Source organism: Leptidea sinapis, chromosome 3, assembly GCF_905404315.1.
Source record: "Leptidea sinapis chromosome 3, ilLepSina1.1, whole genome shotgun sequence".
In the NCBI taxonomy this organism is placed as follows: domain Eukaryota; kingdom Metazoa; phylum Arthropoda; class Insecta; order Lepidoptera; family Pieridae; genus Leptidea; species Leptidea sinapis.
In genome coordinates, this window is record NC_066267.1 from 11,481,320 (window position 1) to 11,501,472 (window position 20,153).

General features: G+C 33.4%; 3 protein-coding genes and 1 long non-coding RNA gene across 5 annotated transcripts; 2 read left to right on the forward strand and 2 right to left on the reverse strand.

The window, feature by feature from the left end:
- Positions 1-4,330: 4,330 nt before the first annotated feature.
- On the forward strand, positions 4,331-5,313 carry LOC126978453 (partner of Y14 and mago). Its single transcript, XM_050827252.1, has 3 exons — positions 4,331-4,520; positions 4,601-4,870; positions 4,949-5,313. Exons 1-3 carry the CDS (start codon positions 4,487-4,489, stop codon positions 5,212-5,214), a joined length of 570 nt encoding a protein of 189 aa, XP_050683209.1. The 5' UTR covers positions 4,331-4,486; the 3' UTR covers positions 5,215-5,313.
- Positions 5,314-8,158: 2,845 nt separating this feature from the next.
- On the reverse strand, positions 8,159-9,514 carry LOC126979595 (uncharacterized). Its single transcript, XR_007732850.1, has 2 exons — positions 9,216-9,514; positions 8,159-8,351 (listed from the first exon to the last, which is right to left on the reverse strand). It is a non-coding gene; the product is annotated as an uncharacterized LOC126979595 (long non-coding RNA).
- Positions 9,515-12,443: 2,929 nt separating this feature from the next.
- On the forward strand, positions 12,444-15,900 carry LOC126979579 (protein lin-37 homolog). Of its 2 annotated transcripts, XM_050828953.1 has the most exons (6): positions 12,447-12,714; positions 12,807-12,924; positions 13,801-13,977; positions 14,577-14,712; positions 14,852-14,994; positions 15,387-15,900. In XM_050828953.1, the coding sequence occupies exons 1-6, from the start codon at positions 12,621-12,623 to the stop codon at positions 15,394-15,396; spliced, it is 678 nt and encodes a 225-aa protein (XP_050684910.1). In that variant the 5' UTR covers positions 12,447-12,620; the 3' UTR covers positions 15,397-15,900. The 2 variants fall into 2 exon arrangements, with proteins under 2 accessions (XP_050684911.1, XP_050684910.1); XM_050828954.1 differs by lacking the exon at positions 14,852-14,994 and having other exon boundaries at positions 12,444-12,714.
- On the reverse strand, positions 15,867-19,804 carry LOC126979547 (rRNA N6-adenosine-methyltransferase ZCCHC4). Its single transcript, XM_050828905.1, has 6 exons — positions 19,414-19,804; positions 19,080-19,324; positions 18,364-18,567; positions 17,599-17,809; positions 17,016-17,342; positions 15,867-15,978 (listed from the first exon to the last, which is right to left on the reverse strand). The coding sequence occupies exons 1-6, from the start codon at positions 19,699-19,701 to the stop codon at positions 15,892-15,894; spliced, it is 1,362 nt and encodes a 453-aa protein (XP_050684862.1). The 5' UTR covers positions 19,702-19,804; the 3' UTR covers positions 15,867-15,891.
- Between the last annotated feature and the right edge of the window lie 349 nt (positions 19,805-20,153).

Consider the following 20,153-nt stretch of genomic DNA (forward strand, 5'->3'; position numbering starts at 1 on the left):
TTAAATCTACCGACAGCACAAGGAACCAATAAAATTTCACTCATTTCATTTAGAAATATCCCCATTCGAAGTGGTTAAAATAAATAGAAGAATATAATGTAATCATAGAATAAGTTTTATGAAGTAACAGTCGCGAGTCTTAACCAGATAGTTTCGTGGACCCCCTCTTACGAATTGTGAACCCCCATTTCATTCGTCATGCCCTTGCGTGTCTAAGTTAGATAGTGATTGATGGGCAACGTAAGTTTATCCAGTTCCAGCGATAGCAAATAAGGCCTGCGTGTTGAAGAGTTATGCCGTAGAGTGATAAAAAGCGTCGGATTGACGCACAAAATAGTTTAAAGAGATTAGAATGACCTTGTGGGCGGGGCAGGTGCGCCGCGTATATGAGCATATTTCAGCGAAATTAGCTTGACCGGCTGACAGTCGCGCTCTTATTGTGAAAACGTATGAAACTCTGCGAAAATGATGAATTTTGCCGTCTTGCACTATATAATGCGTCGAAAAAGAAGCCTGGTGTGTAGTGTAGCCCGAGAAGGAAGTTTCTTTTCATCGGAAAGTGGATTGGAAATGTTACTGTAATCTACGAATTCAGCATGTCAAAAAGCTTGTTACATGTTAAATTCATCAGTTACACTTTAACTTAACAAAAATATATAACAAGAAATATTTTTTCAACAACATTGACATAAAAATTACGTTTAACTACTTTGAAATGTATTTATAATTTTACCTGCTATGTAAAGTATTCTTTTGTTATTAACAAATATTATATAATTTATAAAAAACCTTGTGGTGTCGCGGGACACCGGATAGGAACCAAGTTCCTTAATATAAAAATATTAATTTTACTGATTTACTAAAAAAATGGTTAGTTTCCAATGAATTCCACTGTCTAAAATAAAAAAATGGTGCGTCTGCATGCATAAAATTATTCTTCTTTGGCGTAACAAAACAAATCCTTAAAATTATTTATTTGTCGTGCTATTCTACGTTTGTAGAAAGAACTATATTGTAAAAATCGTTAAATAAATAATTATTGAATATTAACGAATATGGCTATATTGTCCTGAACCCTTTACCTGTCCTAATAATGGACGAAGAAACCAAAAAAAAAAAATTCATGTCCAAAACATCAGAAAACTGAAAACTTATTATTTTCTGTTCGGCTGCATTACTCGAGCTCCGGTCCCGGACTCATGGAAGTCAGCCCTTGTCTATCCGATCAAAAAATAGACAGTTCGGATCCGGCTAACAACAGGCCTATTGCTATTTATTACCTCCGTGCTCTCCAAAATCAGGGCAGGCATTGTTAACCTCCAGTTCTTGGTATACAGAGAGGTTACCCCCAGAATACTCAAGTTTGCGCGATTACCACTCATTTGTCGCCGCTCTTTGACCTTAGAGCTTCGCCTAGTAACGGAATAATAAATAGAACACGGCAATGTACAAAGCGCAGGTCCGGCAAAATAAGGAGTACTGCTGTCATTTCTGGTCTGGCGCACCCCAGTATCAGCTCAAACCATTTGAACGCTGCACGCAGAGCTGCTTGAGATGTCGGGGATCAAGTGCTCTTTGAACGGCTTGATCACCTGACGTTGCGACATGGCTTATATTTTGTAAAAAAAAACCATGGGTATCGATTATTACTTACCTGATTTGAATATATTCGATTTAGATGTCAAAACCGATTTTTGAAAGTCGGGTTGTCCTACCAATGGGCTCATGTGCAGCCCAAGCGCCAACAAGATTCGGTCTTGGGCTTCAGGGGAGCGCACTGGATGGTCTCGACTGCCGTGTCGTCGCGGGTCTGCTGTGGCGTCTTGCTGGGCGCAACGCGTGTTTTAGACGCGGCGGTTCTGCGCTGATGTGCGGCGCGGAAGCGATAGGCGTCGTGTCTATCGGCGATTGTGGTCGCACGACGGACGGCTTCATTTTCTTGGACTTCTTCGAAGACATAGCGTCGGGCTCCAACGTCGGAGGAGCTGGGACCGTACTTCACTGCTCAAGGCTAGCAGCACATCCCTCCCTGCAGTTGTGCCGTTCTCCGGGGGATCCCGCTGGTGGGAAGCCGGGTAGTAGGTACTGAGCCTGGAGGGCAGCTACGTAGCCGGAGATCGGAGCTGGTGACGGCGTCCTCGCACCACGGATGATAGCGCGGCGCTTTCTGAGGGTAGCTTTAAAAATAAAGCGACTCAGAGAGCTAGGTTGACAACGAGCACGAGTGAATATGGCAGTACGGTTGCCAATCCTATTATATGTAACAGTATCCTATTATATATAACAGCCTTACACACTATTTCGTAGAAAATAGTTATAGCGCGTTGCAAAGTGCATACAATTAAATACAACTGGCGTTGTATTTAAGTGAAAGTGTAAACATTTTGGATAATGTTGATTTAGCTTTAGGTGACTTTTATCTGCCATGTATAGAGTGGATAAAAAATGGCCCTCTTTTGCTTACAAAAGGCTCAACAGAAATCGAAAATGTTGCAGGTGAATTAATAAATACATCTTTCGCAGGATTTCAGCAATATATTATTTTAACTAACTGTGCAGGAAGCGCGCTTGACCTAGTGTTAAATAACCTATATATATCCTTATCAAGGGCAATCGCACCTTTTACCAAAGAGGATAATTTGCACCCAGTTTTGCAATTCTACGTTTTAGACATTATTATTTCATTTAATTCTAAACCTAAAAACACCAAATACCTTTTTAGAAAGGCTAATTTTGACAAATTTCCAAAATTAGTTTAGATAAAAAAGAAACCCTATTAAAACTTTTACCTACTCACGATGACTCTAAAGGACTGGTTGCTAAAGGTGGTAAATAGTGCATTCAATAAATGTTTATCCATATATAGCAGCTACTGTGGCATACTCAACAGCATGGATTTATCAAGGGTCGCTCTACTGTCACCAACTTAGCACTCTTTACGATCATAAACACTAAATTTATGGTCGTAACAGTGTGCGCAATGAAGGGTTTTTAAATATACCTACATTGTCAAGCTGCGTACAGGCTGTGGCAATTACTGTCGATATTGATGAAATGGTAACTGATGGCATGACTAAAAATTTCCTTGGTTATTATTTTTTTTGGATACCAATCAATCAAATCTGCAAACTGGTAACAACACTATCACTCAGTGATGGGAAAACTGACAACTCGGGTCAGTCGCTCGACCGATCCACTTAGTTATATGGTATAAGGGCGAGTGGCCAGTGTTTATAAATTCATATTTTGTGGGGTGAAAGGAACTTCTGAGGAAGGCTATTCTTCTCCCAAGATTCTTTCTAGAGACTAGAACTGAACGGGCGAAATCGTATAATGCAGGACTTTTATTGTAGCATTTAATAACTTACTTATTATTAATTCAAGAAATAAATTGTTCAAAATTCCAATTCCATACAGCAAATTCAGGCAATTTTCGATTTCAAATTCTACGAGAATAATACATATTCGATTAGATAAATCTTTAAAGAACTATACACTTCTTCTAGAGAGCGGCAATCTATTATTATTGATCTTTAGAGCTGTTAAAGGTCCGGAGAGGATACCACCAGTTTTATTAGATGGGACACCAGTTCGGGTTGTGCAACAGTTCAGGTATCTTGGACATGTTGACGGGGTCCCTCAGCGACGACCTTGACATAGAGCGAGAGCGAAGGTCACTGGCAATAAGGTGCAACATGATCGCTCGCCGATTTTCTCGGTGCACTGAGGATGTTAAAGTTTCGTTGTTTAATGCGTACTGTATGAGTTTTTATGCTTCACAATTATGGATCAACTACGCCAAAAGATCCTTTAACATCCTCTGGGTTCAATATAATGATGCCCTTCGCATTTTATTAAAAATGCCGAGGTATTGTAGCGCGTCGGGCATGTTCGCCGACGCTGGAGTCCCGGACTACTACGCTGTTATACGGAATAGAATAGCGGGTTTCTGGGAAACCGTCCGTTATTCTAATAATAAGATGATTAAGGTTGTCGCTGAGGCATCCATTGACAATGTGTTTTACAAACACTGGCTAAGGGTACACCAGATCCCTAACGTAAAATGACTATTTATTTTTATTTATTTTGAAGTGACTTTAATTTTATATTAATTAATTATCTTCATACATATTCTATTTATAATTTTAAAATATTTTGACTACCAACTTATATGTAAACATGTTTTCTATGGGTCCCTGACCGGCAATAAAATGATTTTATTTATTTATTACTACAGACTATGTATTATAATTTCGATTGGAAGAGCGATTTTGATTGATGACATCTGTTTATGATTTATTTTATCATCTATGGCCTATGTTATTATGATTCTATGTTGAATTTGCCATGGTAAACTGCGAAGACTTTAGCGTAGCATTTCTTTTATTTTTCTGTTGATGAAATGAATGAATAAGAGCACAATATTTAATGCATTCATTTTAGAAGCAATTTTGTTTCTAATACATGTAATATATGAAGTTTGATTATGGCTACAACCGCGTATGAACGTGATGCAGATGGTAAGTGTTTATTGCAGTGGTACTCACAATTTGCGAGTAACAAGCTCGTTCGCGGCAATTTAAACCTTCAAAACTTTTAGGAAGTAAATTTATACCAGCGACTCAGCGGCCAGATGGTACGTGGCGTAAGCCTAGACGAGTAAAAGATGGTTATGTACCTCAAGAAGAAATACCCCTCTATGAGAGCAAAGGAAAACAGTTCAAATCGAGACAAAACACTGGATTACCGGTTGGATTGCCTCCAGAAATAGCAGCTGAGGCAAGAAAATCTAAAAAAGGTTCCAATTGTACTCAGCCAATACCAGGCATGATTATCAATGTTGAGAAGAAAAAAAAGAAGAAGAAATCTGGTTTGTTAATGCATCATGTAAGCTTTTATTTAGTACCATCAGATTTTATATGTTATTTAGTTATAATTTTTGTTTTAGGGGCAGAGGAAATTACAGATAAACTTTTGAAATGTGGAATAAGTGAACCTACATTTAATAATGATCTATCAAGTAGTACAGTTCAATCTGATCCTGTAAAAAAATTGAAAAACCTAAGGAAAAAACTGAGAGACATTGAAACTCTTGAAGAAAAGATTAAAATTGGAACTTTAACAAATCCTGACAAGGATCAGAAAGAAAAAATGTCGAAGAAAAATGACATTATTGAAGCAATACAAGAATTAGAAAAACTCTCTAGTGTGTAGAATTAAATAGATTTATTTGGTAAAGTAAAAGAATTTTCTCATTTATAAATATGCAAGGGTTTTGCAGAAGTAATTAAGATAATTAAAATGACATTATTTTATGCACTGTTATTTCATTTTACATTGTGATTCAGAGATGGATTTTGTTCCACATGATATTATTACACATACCTAGCAATGTGTTTAATTAAAATTGTCTGTAAACTTATACACATGCTAATTTATATAAATAGTTTTAAAATATCAGTTATTTATTATCATTTAAACTAGTTTATTAATTTTTTGCTGCATAAAACAGAGTAACCATATCTATTCAACAAACTGCTTAGGTAATTTTCATACCAATAATATGACTTATCACCTGACAGCTATTATCTAACATTTTCATTATATTTGTGTTGTATTTTATTTTTAAAAACTTGAGAGACCTTACCAATAATTAACTCAATGCCTTATTTGTGAGAAGCATAAGATCAATTGTCAATTACTCAATTATTATGGTTGTTATTTGATTAAATGTTTTGTGTGAACAGAAAATACAGTCAAAACTGTTTATGGCGACATCGTTTAGAACCACATACTGGTTAAATTTACCAAAATCAAAGGTCCTTGCTGAATGTTATATGGCCGCCTTATCTAAAACATTGGTTTTTACGACATTGTTTACTGCGACATACCATATTAAGCGACCAAATTTGGTTAATGTTTTCGGAGAATTATATCTGTAGAACGACCGGCTCAGCTGTATTGTAAACAATTTGAATAGGTAACTGTATCCACATCTGGCACAGTATAATAGTCAATGGCTATTATCGTAAAAGTAAACAAAGTTTAGGGTCTTTTGTAATTCTTAGAAACAAAGCACATGCATGCCGTAGCCTCAAGGCCCGCTTCGTCATATCTCTTAAGTCAGTTTGTTACTTATCTTTACACAAGACGCACCAAAACATTATTGTTGAGTTAACTGTGAAAGTTGTAATATGTCGCAAAAAAGAAAACAAATGAGTATCGAAGAAAAATCGCATATTATTTCAAAGCTAGAGAAAGAAATTCCAGACAAAGACCTGGCAAAAGACTATGGTGTATCTCACTCGACAATTTCAACCATTTGGAAAGAAAGGGAGAAAATTCAAATCCTTTACGACAAGAATTTTTTGAAAATGAAACGAGCCAGAACAACGCGGCATACGAAGATTGAGGAAGCTTTGTTAAAGTGGTTTAAATATCAAAGGACAAATAATGTGCCAATAAATGGACCAATTCTTCAACAAAAAGCAAATGATTTTGCTCAACATTTTGGTGAAGATTTTGTTTGCTTGTCTAGTTGGATTCAACATTTCCGGGCTCGACATGGCATTGTCGGCGGGAAAATGAGTGGTGAAGCTGCCAGTGTGGATAAAGATGAAGAGGACAATATTTCTTTGGCTCAATTAGCCCAAAATTTACGACCTGCTTTATCTACTACTGAAACAGACCAGTTCATTGATGTAGATCAGTCTATTGCAATTTGTGCACCAGCTACGGAGGATGATATTGTACCTGAAGTTCAAGAGGAAAATGAACAGGAAGACTCGGAAGAATAATTTACAGTGCCGACTTTGATTGACAGTCTCAATGCTGTTAGTGTATTACGAAAGAGTTAGTGTTCTTTTTAATGAAGAGTTCCACATGCCGGGAAATTGTGACGATACGCTGATTAAAATCCAATGTGAATTACAAAATGTGTATGCACGACAGAAGTGTTTCAAACAAACTAAAATTACAGATTTTATGCATACAAAAATGATATTGTTCTTTTATATTATATGTTTGTATTGAAGTAAACAAAATGCAATTTAATTTCCTACCTGAATATACATATTATCTTTCCTATTAATACCTGTCATCGGTTTTTACGACTCAATATGAGTAGTCCCTTCGATGTCATCCATAAATCGTAAATATTAGATGTAATTAATTATAGATACGAAAAACTATATATTGTAAAAAATAAAAGTAAAACTCAAAAAAAGCTACATTGTTACGAAAAGACGGAGCGATGGCGCTTTATGATGCGGAGTAATATATTCGTTCGCCGTAAATTGTATGGGACTCGCTTGATCGTGCGATACTGACTTGTAAATTGTACAGAACCTCAGTCGCAGGTGCGGCGTGGTGCGGCGCGGAGCCTAAGGGTGGCGACACACTCGGACGCTTACAACTGTATAAAACAGACGAGAACAACGCTTGTGCAATTGTATTGAGATCCGTGTATAATATTTTGACTGCTGAATAATAAAGCACCACAATTATTTGAGGTCACACCACATTCATTTGGCCGAGGTTGCTGGTGTTCAGAATTTTTACCGAAGCTGTGTCGCTCCAAAATGTTGTAATGTGTGGCAGTGTTGGCAACTGGCTAGATTTGCTCGAGTTTAAATTTGTTTACGATATTGAGACTTAAATTTCATTAAACCGGTCAGGTTGAGCACGCGTCACGCGCCACGTTGACACTGCGACGTCACTCACGTACACCAGCAAGGTGTGACGCACCACGGATTTGAAGATATCGTTCAAATTGTTAGTACTTTATTTTTGGTTTGGGAAGTCGCTTTCTTATTTGTCTAACTTTGGCGTTAATGGAATAGACTTAGCGAGATTGTGGTGTGTATCAGCTGAGGCGGGCGTCGACAGACGGCCGCGAGTGAAAATTATAAGAGTAAGCATATGGATAGATATACTTTATAAGTAGTGATCACTTTATATTATTACACATTATATAAGTAGGAAAGAATTATTTAGCTTTTTTCGTTTTTAATCACTATTCAAAATTGTAAGTTGTATTATGTAATATGTTCATGGGAGCGGCGAACTGTGTACTGCTTCGGTCGCTGACCACGCTGTGAACTGACGATCACTTGGACTTGATTATTTGATGACTTTTTGAAGTAAAAAAATAAGCAACTGAATTTAACTTTTCTTTATTACATAATAATATATCATAACAATTACTTAACCTAGATAATAATATAATGAAGTTAGATATAATACAAGATTATGATAAGTTCCACTGCATAAAATATTTATTTTTCATGTTGTACAAGATCACCAGATAGAAAGTTACACTCTACCTATAATACCATCCTTTAGGGAACAATCTGTAACAAAAGAAAAGCTTATTATCAGGCATTAAAGTAAGACTGAATCATGGGTCACTGTACTGGACAAACAATTTATATATTAATCAATAAAAACAAGTCATCAAAATCATGTGCACTTTATATGTTGCGACTAAATCAAACCTACCTTTAGTTTATGGCAAAAGATTTGATTTAATTTTATCAAGGTTCTGTTTTTTTAAATATTACTGTAAACTCCTATTGTTGCCCTGCCTGCAACCACAACTACAACTGGCCTATAGTGCATTTATGTTTTAGCTTAACCTACATATAGTTTTTGGCACATTTTGCTTATTATCTTTAAATCTAGCATCCAGCTTCTGTTTTACTAAATATAAAGGAAAATTCTTATTGAACCTCGACATGGAACAAATTATGAGTCAAATTTATGTTCTAAGTTCTAGCTCAACCAAACCTCCCTTTAATTTTTGGCAAAAGATTTGATTTACTTATTATCTTTAATCTAATTCAGATTCTATTAAATTGTTGTAAACAAGTCATCTGAAGAACCATTTAAAAAATATTTATATACCAAAACAAATAATTACATCGAAATTATTAATCCTTGTTTATTATTAGTGACTGCTTTTGTTACCTATCAGTTCTTTCATTTTAACAATGCTTGAAATTTAAATGGTCATATTATACAGGATTGAAGAATGTATTATTAAAATATAATATGAATAATGAAAATAAGAGTAAATATCTATCTAACTATGTGCAGTTACTACCGGTGGGAAATATTTTAGTAATAAAATTAGAGATCACAAAAATTTAACGCCAATGACATTTCTAAGTCAACTACGTGTTAGGAAGTGTTCTAATTTAATGATTGATACTTACAATGACTTAAAAAATTAAATGAATTCATTTCTGGCTTTCTGCCTGGCGTAATTGCCTAAGCATGCAAGAACACCAATCACCGTTATGCCAATACCTAACATTGTTGCTAAAAAATCTCCAAAGTCATAACCTTGTGAAGCCTCTACGTTTTGGATTGAAAAATACAAAAACATGAGTAAAAATAATTGAAAATACATTTTGCGCAATATAATTCACATAAACTTTTAAAAAGTGCAACCTGCAAAGTTATTGTTTGGAAAGTGTTTGTAGCAGCTAAAATCCGTCAACTTCACTCGGGACATGAGTCGAATGACAGATGACAGTTTTAGGAAGTACGGTCAGCAAGAAAAACTCAACACAAAAGCAACTCATGTAGGCACTGACCTATACCACGAGGTGAGTGCAAGTAGGCCAGTAAAAATAGAAATAAACCTCGAGCTAATTTTTCGATCCAATTATATTAGTAAGACTTAAGGTCACTTACTGATTACGCGTAAACCTGAATGACCTTCAACGAATACCGTTCAGTAATTCTGAGTGCACTACCCTAGTCGACACACTCCCCGCCCCAGTCACGTTGCTTGTGAAGGACAAACCCGACATCACCCCGAGACATTTGGTCACTCTCCTGGAAGTAAGGTGCCCGGAATTTAGGACTATCAAGTCCTCATCCTTTCTGCGGACTTCAAATAACCTCACGTCATCCCATCGTAGTTTGCTCACAGCTTTTACTAACTTCTTGTGAGTTTCTTGACATTATATGTTGCGAGGACCAATGGTCTTCATTCGTGGTAGCATTGCATAGCCCGGGGATTCTTGCCACCCCTGCCCCATCGCTTATGTGACTGCTATCGAGGCCACCAGGAGTGGGGTTAGGGCCGGGGACTTATAGTGTCTGTCATGTTTGGGTGGTTTTGCCATAATCGCCACGCTTGGCAGGCGGGTTGGCGATCGCAGTTGATGGAGCTGCTCTTTTCGAAAGATGCTGCTGCCCATCCTTCGGTCTTTGTATCACTTAGTCGTCTCTTACGACACCCACGGGAGGAGATAGGGTGGTGCTACCTGGTGCGAAAGGTACATGAAAAATTACTTATAAGTTTATTTTTCTTTATGAAACGTGCCCAATGTTAGGGTATCCTAAAGATAGAAATAATCTAAATACTATTGAAATGAACAACGACCTTATATAAGTTGATGCAAATAAATATATTTATTCATATTTTCTTGTACGTTACAATACTTCATTTTTCAAAAAAAAAAACTGCACGTAATTTTTCCAATACAGAACTGCTGCACTGTATAGTGTTCTTTGCAGCTGGTGCTCAAAGCTCAAGTCAGCTCAGATATTCTCTGGTAATCAGCTGATATCATATTCTTTGTGACTGATAAAAACAAAGAGAATTTAAACACATATAAAGATTACAGACACCATAGACTCCCTCAAAGAGTATAATAATATATAGTGAAAAGAGAGCCCTCTCTACGTCTAATTAAATTTTATTATTAATACGAATTCAATTAAACACATTAACAATTTCTTATCGCATTTTCGATTGACCGATACTTCACGAAGCTGTTTCTTTTTCGTATTTTCTGGCTTTTTCTAAATAATTCGAGTTATTACTTATTTAAAAAGACCGCCACGCAAAGGCGACGCATGCGCAATGCAAGTTTTTGCAAATTAGTATTAAGGTAATTAAAAATTATTAATTAAACAAATAAAAGCAATGAGAGAAAAATATTAATAACTTTGATTGCGGCTAACTAAAGGGTATGTTTTTAATTAATTGTTTTTAAATAAAGAACAAACAATTATTTATAGCGAACAATATTTTTTCACAACTTAAGTTAGAATTAAGAAGTGATTTATAAAAATTACACTTGTAGATTTTTTAATTTTTTACACATGAAATATTTTTTAAATATATAATAATATAATATATATATATATATATATATATATTTACAAGTATATATGATATATATAATATAATAATCAGGTCTCTACATAGTACCTTGTAGTTTATTAACGACGTATAATTCTTACAAACAATCATTATTGGTGGTCCATGTTTCAAAGTTAACCTCTTGGAAACTTTTGTTTATGTTGAACCGAACAAAAAATTTAATCGAATTTAAATTCATAAAAATCAATTTATTTAACAAGAAAATCAATGTTTCTTGTAATTTCCCGCTAAGAAAATTGAATACACTCAAAATATTGTTGACTGATAATAATTTATCCAAGAATTTTATATACAAGATTTGTTAAAATTCATAATAATTATTTTTAGTTTATAAATCACAATTGTTTATAACGATATACTTGTAAAAATATATCCTGTAACTACAATTTAATTTAATGACTGTGCTTGTCATTATAATTTTCAAAAAGACCGCGCTAAAAGTCTAAACGTAAAGTTGACGCATGCGCAGTGCTACTTGCACTTACTTGATTTAGAATACAAATATTCAAGTAATTAAAAATAATTAATTAATTAAAAAATAAACAATGTCAAATGGGAACAAACGTTTGTTATATATGAACAATCATAAACAGAGGTTTATTGACCCGTATTGCTAAAAAAATATTAAAAAATGGGATAGGGGGGGCTAACTTAAGGGCACATTTTTATTTTTTTTTTTAAGTAAATAAATCAAGAACAAACAAATGTTTATAGAGAACAATCAAGAACAAATGGCGAACTAACGATGTAATAAATAAAATAAATCTGGGGGCTAACTTTCGTGAGCTCTCTCTACGCATTTTGAGCTGTCTATTTGATAACTAGCGCCATCTGGAGATTGGCCCCGAAAATAACTATATATAAGCTCGAAATTATAAAATTCATTTTTAATGTTGTGACGCAATTAAATAACTAACTCTACTTTTTAATGTAGATATTGCAATTTTTTAACATGTTGAAATTGCGCGTAGATTTAGTTATATAATTTTGTCACAACATAGAACATAAATGATAGTGTTAGTAGTGTAAATATGCAAAATGGAACACGAGAGCTACATACATGCGCAAAGTCTCAAACGCTAGAAGTAGCCGCCATTTTATGACCAGTGGGCACCGACAAGTTTCACTCAACAGTTGAAAGGTTTCAAAGCGAGTGACAGCTGACAAAGATTTAATTTTAGGGCCAACTAACAGATGGCACTACAGTCTTCTGAAATCGTCACTTTAAGGCGGCTGTCCCATCCCTGGTTTAATTTCTCTTTGGAAAACACAGACATCTCTAGAGTAGATTTTTCTATTTTTTGAATTTTAAGATTGAAATTTTAAAACTGCATATTAAACTAAAAGTTTAAATATTTAAAAAAAAATGTGATATTTGTTTTAGATTAGCTACTTACTACTAGCTTTACAAAATAATTAATTGAAATTAACATTAAGGATGCCCAGACGACGAAGATTTACACCTCTACGATATAGGACTAGAACTACATCACATCAGCAAAATAATGAAGATGAAGAAGAAATTAAAAAAGGTTTGATTTATTTTTATCTAACACTTTTTTGTTGTTCCTAATATTTTAATTGTTATTCCTGAGTCTATGTTCTCTTAAATTTAAAATTTTAGGTAAGGGAGTTTCAGAAGCTCGTTGTCGACTAATGGGTGCTCTAATGGAAATTGTAGAACCAACTGCTGAGGAATCTGATGGATCTGATGATGATTACACTCCTGTTAGAAAAGAAAGGTATGTTTCTTGAAAGAGTTAAGTTATGAGTTTATATATAATAAGAAACTATTTATTTGATAGCTTATTATACACATTTTTTGATTCAATACTTTCATACAAATTATCTACCTCCAAACTAGGCAACTCGGTGTAAAGTGCTTTACTTAAATGATTATAAAAAATAATTTTATGGAAAAGGAACAAACAAGTGTACGGGTCACCTGGTGTTAAGTAAGTTAGGAATCACAGGAGTGATGCCTTTAAGGTGTACAAGCATTTTTTTAAGGTATCCATGTCATATTGTCCTGTAAACACCACACAAGGAAGCTCATCCCGCAGCTTTGTAAAGTGGAATGGAAGAAAGCTCCTTGAAAATGACACTGTGGAGGACCACCACACATCTAGATGGTGGGGATGATATCCTAATTAGTGGCATGTTGTGTGATGGTGGAACTTGGAGACAGGAATCAGGTGAAACTGCTCTTCCACTTAAGCGACTAAAAAAACCTTTTATACAAACATTTTCACTTGAGAATTAAGCCTCAAACCTCTGAGCTTATTAGTCAGGGTCACTCATATCATGCTAGGTACATAAAAACTAACAGTATTTGCTGTAAAAATATATAAATCTCATACCCAGTGTGTGTATCTAGGTCCACATCAATATAATACTTTTATATTTAAAATGGTTTAAAGTAGCTATGTAAGATAAGGGCTGTTACAATTAAAAAGTTATATTTATATTAAAAATGATGTTACTAACGAATGCTTTATACAATAATTCTATTTGTAAACTAATATTATTATTATAAAATTTATTTCAATAGTCTGCATACTGTTATCTTGATGAAGTTATTATAAAAATGATACATCTACAACTTGACAATATTTCAGGAAACTGCAAAGTGCAGGTTCTGCAGATGATGTGAAACTATTGGGTAAAGCACAGTCCTATGTCCTCAAATTGTTTGACAGAAGTGTAGATCTGTCACAATTTACCGAAGATACACCTCTGTATCCAATATGTAGAGCATGGATGGCAAACAATCCTAAGGCTGACTACAAAGCTTGGTGAGTAAGTGTAATTCTAAATTATAATGTATAGTTATTGTTTAAAGTTCTGTCACATAGTGAGATGATATTGACCTCATAGTTTGGTACACTTGGTTTTGAACAACACATTTCATTCAGACTTAGTATGATATAATTAAACAATAATGACTTGTGAGCTGGATCAATGTATATTGCATCTTAATTTTGACGACTACTTTTTTTTTTATTTGGAGATTTGTAATGTGTAACAATTATCTAAAATCTAGGTACAAAAAAGTATAATATATAATGCTAAAACAATGTTTACTTAGAAATTTCTCACTAAGACTAGTTTAATAAAGTAATAAAACTAACTAACTGAAAAAGAACATTTAAAAAAAGACTAATGTTACAGAATTTATAAGCTTCATTTTAGATCATGTATTGCAGTAATTCTCTTGTTTATTACAATTTTAAATTGTGCTTATTTAATTGTATTAAAATATTAATCAATATCAACAGATACAAAGTTTTTATTGAGTGAATTGTTACTTGATGAAGATGTATGAGCCATGTGATAAAAACATTTGTTAAAACTAAAAAGACAACTAATTTTAATTATTTAATATTATTTTCAGTATGGAGATGAAAGAAGAGGAACCTTTACCAGGTGCTGTAGAATTACCTGGCCCTGAAGGACCACCCATTTCTAGAATACCTCAGCTATTACCTGCACAGTCAAATCGGCGCAAGGAAAATATTGACTTTAATTGTGTAAGCAATGATGTAATTTTACTTTTGAATTTATAACTGCAAAAAAATACAGCACATCAGAGAATTATTGAAATCTTGATACAGATTACAAACACTTTAATAGATAAATAAAGTTATTTTTTGAATTGTTACACTACAGGATGAAGAGTTAAGCAAAGAGCAACTATTGTCATGGCACATGGGCCGCTGGTGCAGTGTGCGGCATGCATGGCTCGAGCAGGCTGCCAATGTGCATGCTCGCTATGCAGCCGCACACAAAGTGCTGGAATCCATGAATGCAAGGTGAGTGGGATATCCTGTATGCCACAGCAGCTGGTGTTAAATGATGACATTCAGGCTGATTGAATGATGCAGCTATAAAGCAACACATGCATTAAAACTGTTTTGTCAGTGTAAATCTGTAGTATGAACTTTAAACAAATATTATATTATTGAAACAAGTGGACATACCTGACCTTGCCTGCATAGATTTCTGTGTATTATTTCATTTATTATAAGAATATGGGGAGCTTTCCATGATGCATCAGTGATAACCACATTCAAATTGGTTTAGCTGTTGTTGAGATTCATTTAGAAAAATATTATAAAATTAGAAGTAATGATGTCATCTTAATTTATTCTTATACCAATGATATTCAACACAACATTTTTTATCCTTCAAATTTTTTTTTCAGTGCTGTGTGAAAGGAGTATGAAACTGATTGAAGTATAAGAATGGTACAATATAATAGTTATTATATAATCAATAAAGTAGATAATTTAAGTTTGTATGTATATATAATATTATTTAAACAATCATAAATCTGTAAATTGTGATTTTTTTGATATTTTTTATTATACTTATTCATTTTATGGATATAACAGATCAAAAAAAAATTAATCTCTAATAAAATAGAAAGGTAATATAATAATAGATAGAATTTGATCCATTATTGTATAGAATTTTGACTTTTATTTGATAAAACTTTATATTTATTCTATATCACCATAATGGCTGGTTTTTATAAATAAGTTTAGTTGTATAAAATCTTACATTTTTTATTTTTCGTTTATTCTTCTGATGCTATTTTGAGACAATTTTAGAATGATTTAATCAACACTTTCATGCACTTTTGTCATATGTATAAAATAATGTGTGATTAAAACTACGGATATTTTAAAATTAAATAAAAATCTTTATTAATGGGATTTTCTTTTTTTATTACTTCCTGTGTTCATTTCACAATCCGCTTTTTTGTGGCCCTTCTGATTACATGTGTAACAAGACTGAAAAAGAAATTATGGTTAGTGTATTTTATATGGCTCTGATAACTGAGTATTATTACTAATCATTAGCTGCAATTTGTATGTAATGTGACACCCCCATTGGTATCACAATCATTTGGTCTATGTCGGTGACTTTGGTTCTCCTGCGGATCATTTCTGATTTGATCTTGCAGGGAAACTCCGAGCATTGCCCTCTCTAATGCCCTCTGATGAGCGACAAACAATAAATATTAACATTTATGGTCAAAGAATTATTTTAAATTAGAAGCATTTATCTAATAGCCATAATTTAAATTTTTAAGCATTACTTTTAAGCAACTTTTTAATATTTTTTTACCTATACACACATAACATTATTGTTACTTTGATGAAGCATGTATTGCTTGCAAGTCAAAAGGTCAGTTGGATCTCTTTATTTTAATATATCCTAGTCCTTTGATGTTTTGAAACTTCACCATGTGTTGATTAATAAACATACTGATTGAATTGCTACTTTTTTAAATCCTCTCAATATTAAAATATTCAAAACAACTGGGAGTCATTAATAAGGAGCCCGGCAATACATCAAGCAGGCCCACATTTTAGCACTGTATAAAATGCAGGTCCAAATATGTATGAAGTATTGCTCTCATCTCTGGTCTGGTGCACCCAAGCATCAGCTCTTACCATTTGACACAGAGCTTCCAAATTGTCTCAGATCCAGTGCTCTGTTAAAGGCTAGACCTTGGTAATGTCGGGATGTCTTGCATTTGGTGCAATTAATGTTATATTGTGTGAATGACTAATGCTGATATGTTGATGAAGTTTTAACTTTTATTCATAAGCTCACACCAGTTTCTCTTGCATATTAGTGATAGAGAAAGCAAAAATTCCAGCTGATAAATAGGAACATTGCCTAACTATAAGAGACCTTGTTACAGGAACAACTCAAACAGATAAGGCCTCCTTTACTATATGAAAGGGCTTACATTATAACAACAAATTTTTTTTTAATAAAAAAAATAAAATAAATATATTTATATAAAATCAAATCAAACCTGAGACTCCACTATTAAATCACACCTATGCTTCTCCTGAGCACATCGCCCACATGTGGTACAATGTTGGTATGTTGGTTTTACACATTGCCCACATATCTTACAGTGTCGATATGTCATCCCATTCTTACTTGTACAGGATTTACATTTAGTGCAATGCATGTTTGTCACTGAGACCCAGCACTTGCACTTATCACAAAACTTATAGCTACTGTCATTAGATAGATCAATAGTAAGTAATGGAAGATTTGTGAAGAAGCGGACTGGTGAGCCAAACTTTCTGCCACCTTTGCTATTTTGGAACTTCTTGTGATTCTGGTATTCAACCTGTAGAAAGTAAAAAGTCAATTATTTTGTTCCAATGTATATGTCCATTTAAATCAAGACATCCATTTTTTGATGTCTTTTAAATAAATATGTGATATTAAAATTACTTTTCATTCAATAAATTTGGTGTTTGAGCTTAAGTTCAAATTCATTCATAAATAAAAAAAACAATAATATATCAATATTTATCACAGCTAATTAATCAAACAACAAATAAAGAGAAAAAATTAAAAAAGAATTTTAAGAATCTTCTCACCTGATAATCATGCATTTTTATCTCAGGTGCTAAGTTTGTTATGTATGCTTCAGAGAAATACGGGAATGCCCAGATAACTGGCAACAGTTTTTCAACATCTTCAATATCATTTATTTTATTATACATAGAGGATAGCTCCTTAATGGTGTGCAGAAGTGGCTCCACACGACCACCGAATGGTGGATCCATTACAATACAAAGTTTCCTATCTCTGAAATTATATAACCAGCAATATTATTAAACATCCAAGTTTTATATTTTATTTTTAGTTTCAATTGGTCATTTTAGTTTTAATTTTTAGCTGTAGTTGAGATGTTGTTGAGGATGTTGATACTATGTATTAAGGCGGGACTGCCTAAGTAAACTCTATCTTTTGTTTAGTATGAAACATGCAGTGATTTGACATAAGTTTGAAATAGTAAATACAAAATTATGATGACAATGTATATTCCAGCTAAGTTTGAAAGAGAACAGTTCCTTAAAACATGGTGGATTTCTATTCTATTCTTTCTAGTGGGTTCTGTAGAAGGGGCACCACAACTCGCCAATGTCACATTTCAGTAGACCACCAAGCTTAGAGTGTGTCATTTGATTGGTGTTAACGAATTTACAAGTGATTCTAGTTTTATTACAAGATTATAGCTGTCATCTGTCAATCTATCAATGATTGCATGTTTCATACAATCATGTTTTTCTTAGTTTCGCTAGGCTGCTGTAGTCAATCATAAATTATTATCGTGGTGGTGAAATTTATTGCATACTTACTTTGAAAGTTTTATGAATTTCTTTAAAATCTTCTCATCATTATTACCATCAAACAAATAATTATTGAACATATTGTACCAAATATATTTGTTGGGTGGATGAAACAAGTGGTACCTTGTATCATAATCCAAAAGAAGTGAGTCAAAATCCGGATCTAACTGAGCAGCTTCATGTACTGATGGAGTACCAATACACAGAAGATTCCTAAAATAAAGAGATATAAATGACTGGATAAAGTATGAATTTTTATAAAGAATAACTAATATATTTACTGGTAGCCCAAGAAAGTAACATATTATATTATCTGCATGTGTTTAATTTTTTTTTATTTGAATCAGTATAAATTTACACCATGAATCAAAACTAAAATAAATCATGGTCAAAACTATACACTGTAATTATTTTATTTTTTTGTTAATAAATATTTTATTGCTTCTGACATGTAAACATATTTCAGATTGTTTAATTTATTTATTTATTACTTATAACATTTATTGTTAATAAATTTGCATGCCTAATTAAACCTGGCGAAACATGAGAAAAATGTAATATTGTACTATCATAACATACTATATTTATACACAAATAAAGAATATGATTGATTGATTGGAATAATAATAGATGGTTCAACCACCCATTGTTTGTTACATGCATGATGGCTTTTACACCAACAATACTTATAAAATATGCAATGTATTAGTGAAAAACTATATTACTTGATATTATTATTCCTCAGAATGCCCAAAACAGTGCTAACAGCTTTCTTAGAGAATATGTATTGAGCTTCACTTGAATCATTCTCAAGTGGAGGCAGCCAGGATGATGGAGAGTTGAGCAGTTGCTCAGTAAGTGGTGTGGTGATCCTGTGATCTCCACCTCTATGTTTCTTGCTTTGTGATATTATGTATAGGTCCTTGCATGTGTTACAGTATGCTCTATCTGACGGGTGTCTAGATTTTACCTGCAATTTAAAAAAAAATGAATTGCTCAATCATATCTCAATTCAACATTTTATTGAATAAGTTATTTCTAATAGTTTAAATAATGTACCTCATTGAATTTATTCAAAGCAGCCACCTTATCAATTTTTGGTATAAGGTTATAATATTTCTCATTACGTTTTCTGACTCCTTCCTTTTTCCAATCATCTTCATCTATATGTACTGTACAGTCTTTTTTATCTCGACAAGTAGCACAAGCAAAGTATCTGCCTTTTTCTCCTGAGAAAAGTAACGTTGGACCGTGCAGACAAAGTGGGTGAGTGGAAACCTCTTCCACTATAACTTCGATACCACTGGATTTATGAAGACGTTCAGCAGATGAATATTTTCTTTTCATTGTTATTTTGGAAGAAACACCGTTATTATCAAATTATTTGCAAAAAACTATTATTCAAATAAACTACAAAAAGATAACTCCACGTGAGTATGACAATGCGTAAGCATCATATTAGTCTGTGGTATGACAGAAACATCAAAACATAGAATACCTACATTACTCTAAATTTTGTTATATTTATATGTCAGTCAGGCTTCAACCTACTCGGCCTGGGTCTATTTATCAAAGAATATAATATTTTTAAAAATTCACACTTCACAAATCACTTCACTTTATTTTTTGATTGTTACAATAACATTCTTGAAATATTTGATGAAGTGGAGGCGGGCGGGATGAATTTGTATCACTGATTTCAATAATATTCTGCAATGGTGGTTTTTTTTTAATTGAATGGTTATCACCATTATCCCAAAACTGCAATATCATACGAAAACCTATTATGGGGATTGTTC